The sequence below is a fragment of the Perkinsus marinus genome, assembly GCF_000006405.1.
Source record: "Perkinsus marinus ATCC 50983 genomic scaffold scf_1104296942618, whole genome shotgun sequence".
NCBI lineage: Eukaryota > Perkinsozoa > Perkinsida > Perkinsidae > Perkinsus > Perkinsus marinus.
The window spans coordinates 1-4,255 of record NW_003212102.1 but is presented as its reverse complement, the minus strand read 5'-3'; the positions used below and the strand labels follow the sequence as shown (position 1 = coordinate 4,255).

General features: G+C 41.9%; 2 protein-coding genes across 2 annotated transcripts; both read right to left on the bottom strand.

Annotated features, from left to right (window-relative positions):
- Positions 1 to 884: 884 nt before the first annotated feature.
- Pmar_PMAR007746 (hypothetical protein) lies at positions 885 to 1,128 on the bottom strand (the record flags this gene model as incomplete). Its single annotated transcript, XM_002781376.1, has 2 exons — positions 885 to 985; positions 1,031 to 1,128. Coding segments are annotated over 2 exons (199 nt in total), but the record flags the coding sequence as incomplete, so codon positions are not given.
- Positions 1,129 to 2,666: 1,538 nt separating this feature from the next.
- Positions 2,667 to 3,598, bottom strand: Pmar_PMAR007745 (hypothetical protein; the record flags this gene model as incomplete). Its single annotated transcript, XM_002781375.1, has 4 exons — positions 2,667 to 2,804; positions 2,964 to 3,013; positions 3,061 to 3,163; positions 3,566 to 3,598. The coding sequence occupies 4 exons, from the start codon at positions 3,596 to 3,598 to the stop codon at positions 2,667 to 2,669; spliced, it is 324 nt and encodes a 107-aa protein (XP_002781421.1).
- Between the last annotated feature and the right edge of the window lie 657 nt (positions 3,599 to 4,255).

Genomic DNA, 4,255 nt, shown 5'->3' with positions numbered 1-4,255 from the left:
TGACAACAGCCACAAGTCTGCGAGATAACACACAAAACACAATGCATGAGAAAAATGCGCACAGTGTAGGATTAGGGTGAAATGGTGACTCTATTGCTAGAGTATGAATAATACAACAAGTGATTTCACTGAGGGAACAGTTGCGAAGTGAATACACACACTGTATAGATCACTCCAAAGGACTCTCCTTTGTACTTGATGAGGTAGACGGCTCTTCTTGAGGTGCTGAAAAGAGCATTAATCTCTCCAAATGAAATCATACAAATCTCACTATGCTCTGCTCCTATTTCGATATCTGGTTCGCCTATGTGTCTACTGCCAATGACTTCAAGTTCGACTATCGAACCACGACGACTGCAAGAGGCCGCGCATTTTGAGTAAACCTACACAAAAACAACTTGCGAACACAAGAACGTCAGTGTAGGAGTATATGCACATGGTCAACTACATAAGTTGATGATAATATGAAAATTCCATGGAAATTTTCGTCGGTTTTTTGCATGCTCTTACCCTAATGTGTAATACTCATAATATAGTGAGGAAAGTTTTGAGCTCGGCTGAGGAAATCAAACATGTATTTCAACAACAAAAAACGTAATGCGAACAACTTGACAGCTTTCAAGAGACGTTATTCGAGAGAAACCAGAGGAAACTCACCACGCTGGCGAATATCGAGGCAAAAAATACCAACGATATTATACCACAACTTTGCCGATTAGATATGTCGATGTATGATCCGAACAGGAGCTGTAGACCCACCAAGACTAGGATGAGCGCGATGCCTGAGAGAAATCTCAATAGTAGTAACGTGGGTCAATATAATAACTAGTGTGTGTCAAAGAAGGTGTCAAGTTGATAGATCGGCAAGGGGGTGAGGCTCCTACCATATTTCATGAAAACAAAGAGGTCAGCCAAATAGACGACCAGGAAGTACAAGGATCTCAAAGTTAACATAGCAAATATCGAGGAAGAGAAGTTAATGAACCTATGAACATATTCACATAGGACTCAGCGAGCTCATGTCTGTTACATGTCATCATACTGGGAGATCTTAGCTGTTACTGAGTCAACAGCAAATATCACATCTACCACACCAAGAACAATAACCACTATCGATAGAAGGGTAGCCTTATAAACTAGAGGCTCTTGTGATGGACCTTCCTCTGGGCTCCGGGGGGTAGTATCTGCAATGATGATGATTGTTTATTGCTAAGTATATTAAACGGATATACAGGGTGTTCGGAAAAACCCCACCACTCGAAATTATCAGACAAACTCTATTGATAGACGGAAACATTCAGGAATGGAATCTGCCAGGACTTTTCCCTGTACACAACTTTCTCCAAATGGTCATAACTTGTCGAATATAAAGAGTCTGAAATTGATTCAACTACCATTGGAGAGGACTTCAAAATGGTATTCGATTTTGTGTGAGATTCACATGCGCTACGAGGGATAGGCCATTTTTAGAGCACCCTGTATGAGGATGAATAGTATGATGTTAGTATCTATTACTATACATATTTTTCGAATCAATATCGTTGTATATAATATTCTATAAAACCAGATGATAATAAGTAGTAAGAAAAACAGTGACACAATCTGTCTACTATCGAGACATTACTAACACATTCTGTTTATAAAATGATGTAACATCGCCATACGTGGATAAGATCAGTGGACATCTTCCCTTTTGCGAGCATTCAAGATATTCCTCAATTCTCAGTCAAGTTGACTGAGTCAACTATCTCTCAAATGGTTCGCAGCTGCTGAGCGATGCTCGATGGCACGCATACCGTCTGTTCTCCAACTCGCGATATCAACAAGGGTGTATGCTCTACACCATACAAGATCCACGGACTCGTCAAAGTGATCAGAGAACTCTACTGTACTTGATACGGGTCATGGCAACGATGCTTCGGGCAACCGGCCGCTTGTCCATGGCTGTAAACGTTGCGCACTAAGTACATCTTCGTAAATTGTTGGCTGATAGGAAAGAGCCTAATCTCCCTCCTCATGGTGTTGGATATTATACCACTCCTTTCTCATATCTGGGTGCGTTTCTGTGTATAGAGTTACTCCGTCCCTGAGCGACGTGTCGTCTTCAGCGTTCACTATGCGTTTGATGTAGTGATGTCTACACCAACTAAGGAGTTCCGTCCGGCAGACCTCGCCGTAGCAATACGCCGACATACTTTCCCATCAGGTATATCGTGTACAGATATAAATCAATAGAATGTTAGTAGTGATATTTGTGGAAGAGCTACATAAGTAACCGTTCTCTTGTGTGCGTATCATAAAGACAGAGTAACACACCTGAGTGCGTCAGTCGTAGTATAGTCATTATTATACTCAGCTGCTGCCTCACAGATCCCAAATTCAGCTGTCAGTGAAAACTAGGAAAGGATGAGGAACTTTATACTCCTGTCGAAGTGATATAAACGCTGGCCGCATCTTACCATGAATTAGCTCCGACTGATCACACCCTATCGGTGGTCCAACCGTTCCTCGAGGAACTTTCACGACAAATGCTCCGTCAGAAGAATATGCATTGAACAGGCGAAGTCTCGAAGTTATACCTGGCAACAATAATACTCAGGATTTTCAACCTTGAGAATCTCATCCCTAACAAAATTACAACATTAATCTGATTCGAATTATTCAATTTAGAAACTTGCTCCCTGTCCAGCAATTCCCAGGGAAGTAGAGACGAGTAGGTTACACTGTGCACAGGCATTATTCGGATCGCCATTTTCCTGCTCATCCGAGTCCGTAGCAGTCTTATACCCACTCCATATGAGAACCTGCTCAAAGAACTCCATCGCTCTATGGTCATTAGGAAAGACGATACAGTATTCGAGTTAGTCACGAAAACTGTCCCCCGAGTTTCCATCAATCTGTACAACGACCATCGTTCGAGGATTTATCGTATCAGTAAAGCGAATGCGACAATGGTAGCTTACCAATCCGAATATATAACGGGTGAATGAGATGAGCTTAAAGAAAGTAGTACCTAAAGAGAAAATTTGAGATTGTTACGGTAGATAAATTAGCACACACCTAGGAAGAAGAATAGTAATCTTAGAGCAGCTGCCATACCAATGCCGTAGAACAAGGCTCGGTTTACTTGGCACTTCGGTGTGCGGTAGTATTTGAAAATCACCTGATGAAGGAAAACGTGGCAACACCCAATGAAATCATCTAGACTCATTTTCCACGTAGGACTAGGAACACATTCTTCGAACAGTTTCCCATGTAAATGCCATCATCACATTAGGAACATTTTCTCCATTGTTCGCAAACCCTGGGGAGCATTCTCTCTCAAAGCTGAATAGGTCCCTGGCAACACTGATGGCAGCAACAAGGTTCTGATAGTCACCACTAGTGTGAGAAAATATGATCAACATGGTCAACCACATATGTTGGTAACAACATGAAAACTCCGAGAAAATCCGAATAGAAGTGTACTGAAAACAATACAAATTTCCTCAATTTTTTTATTTCGTCACCAACACATGTAGTTGACCATGTGCATATATCCTCCCACACCGGTACGAGTTATCACCTGGAAGAAAAATACGTTGTCCATGCTCAGCATATACTCGAGAACATACCCGTTGAACCAGCCAAATGCAGCCTAAATAAAGAGGAGTGTCTCCAACGATTCGACGGCGTCTACCTCAGAATTGTAGCCATATAGCACATAGACGACAACGTTGAAGAGAAGCCCACTAATCAAGTACATAATACAATACAGCATAGCTCTTCGGGGAGGGACCTCTACTATTTTAGAACCTATAAAGTCGATACCACACCAATTGATAATCGTATGTTGGAGACGTTGGAATCACGATGCTACTGAGCGATCCGATATAATAAGAGGAGAATTCGAGGAATTCGTTCGCTTGAGGTTCTCTCACTAATTATAGGAGTTCAGAGTGTACAGGAATCGACAAGAATTTCTCAAATTTTCATAATTTCCCCACCACATGTAGTTGACCATGTGCATAATTTCCCACACTGTCCGACAGTAGAAAACGAGAAAATCATTGAAATGAACTCAGCCAGCGATAAGAATACATAGTCCCCACCTCTATTGATGATAAAGGCATCAATAACTAGCAAGGCCGCCACCGTGGATGCGAACACTACCCAGCATAACACCTACAAACAAGGAGGAGGAGAATTACTATTTCTCAATACCTTCAGGGCGTTGTAGTATTACACTGTTCCCACTAGGGCCACCAGTTGCTGC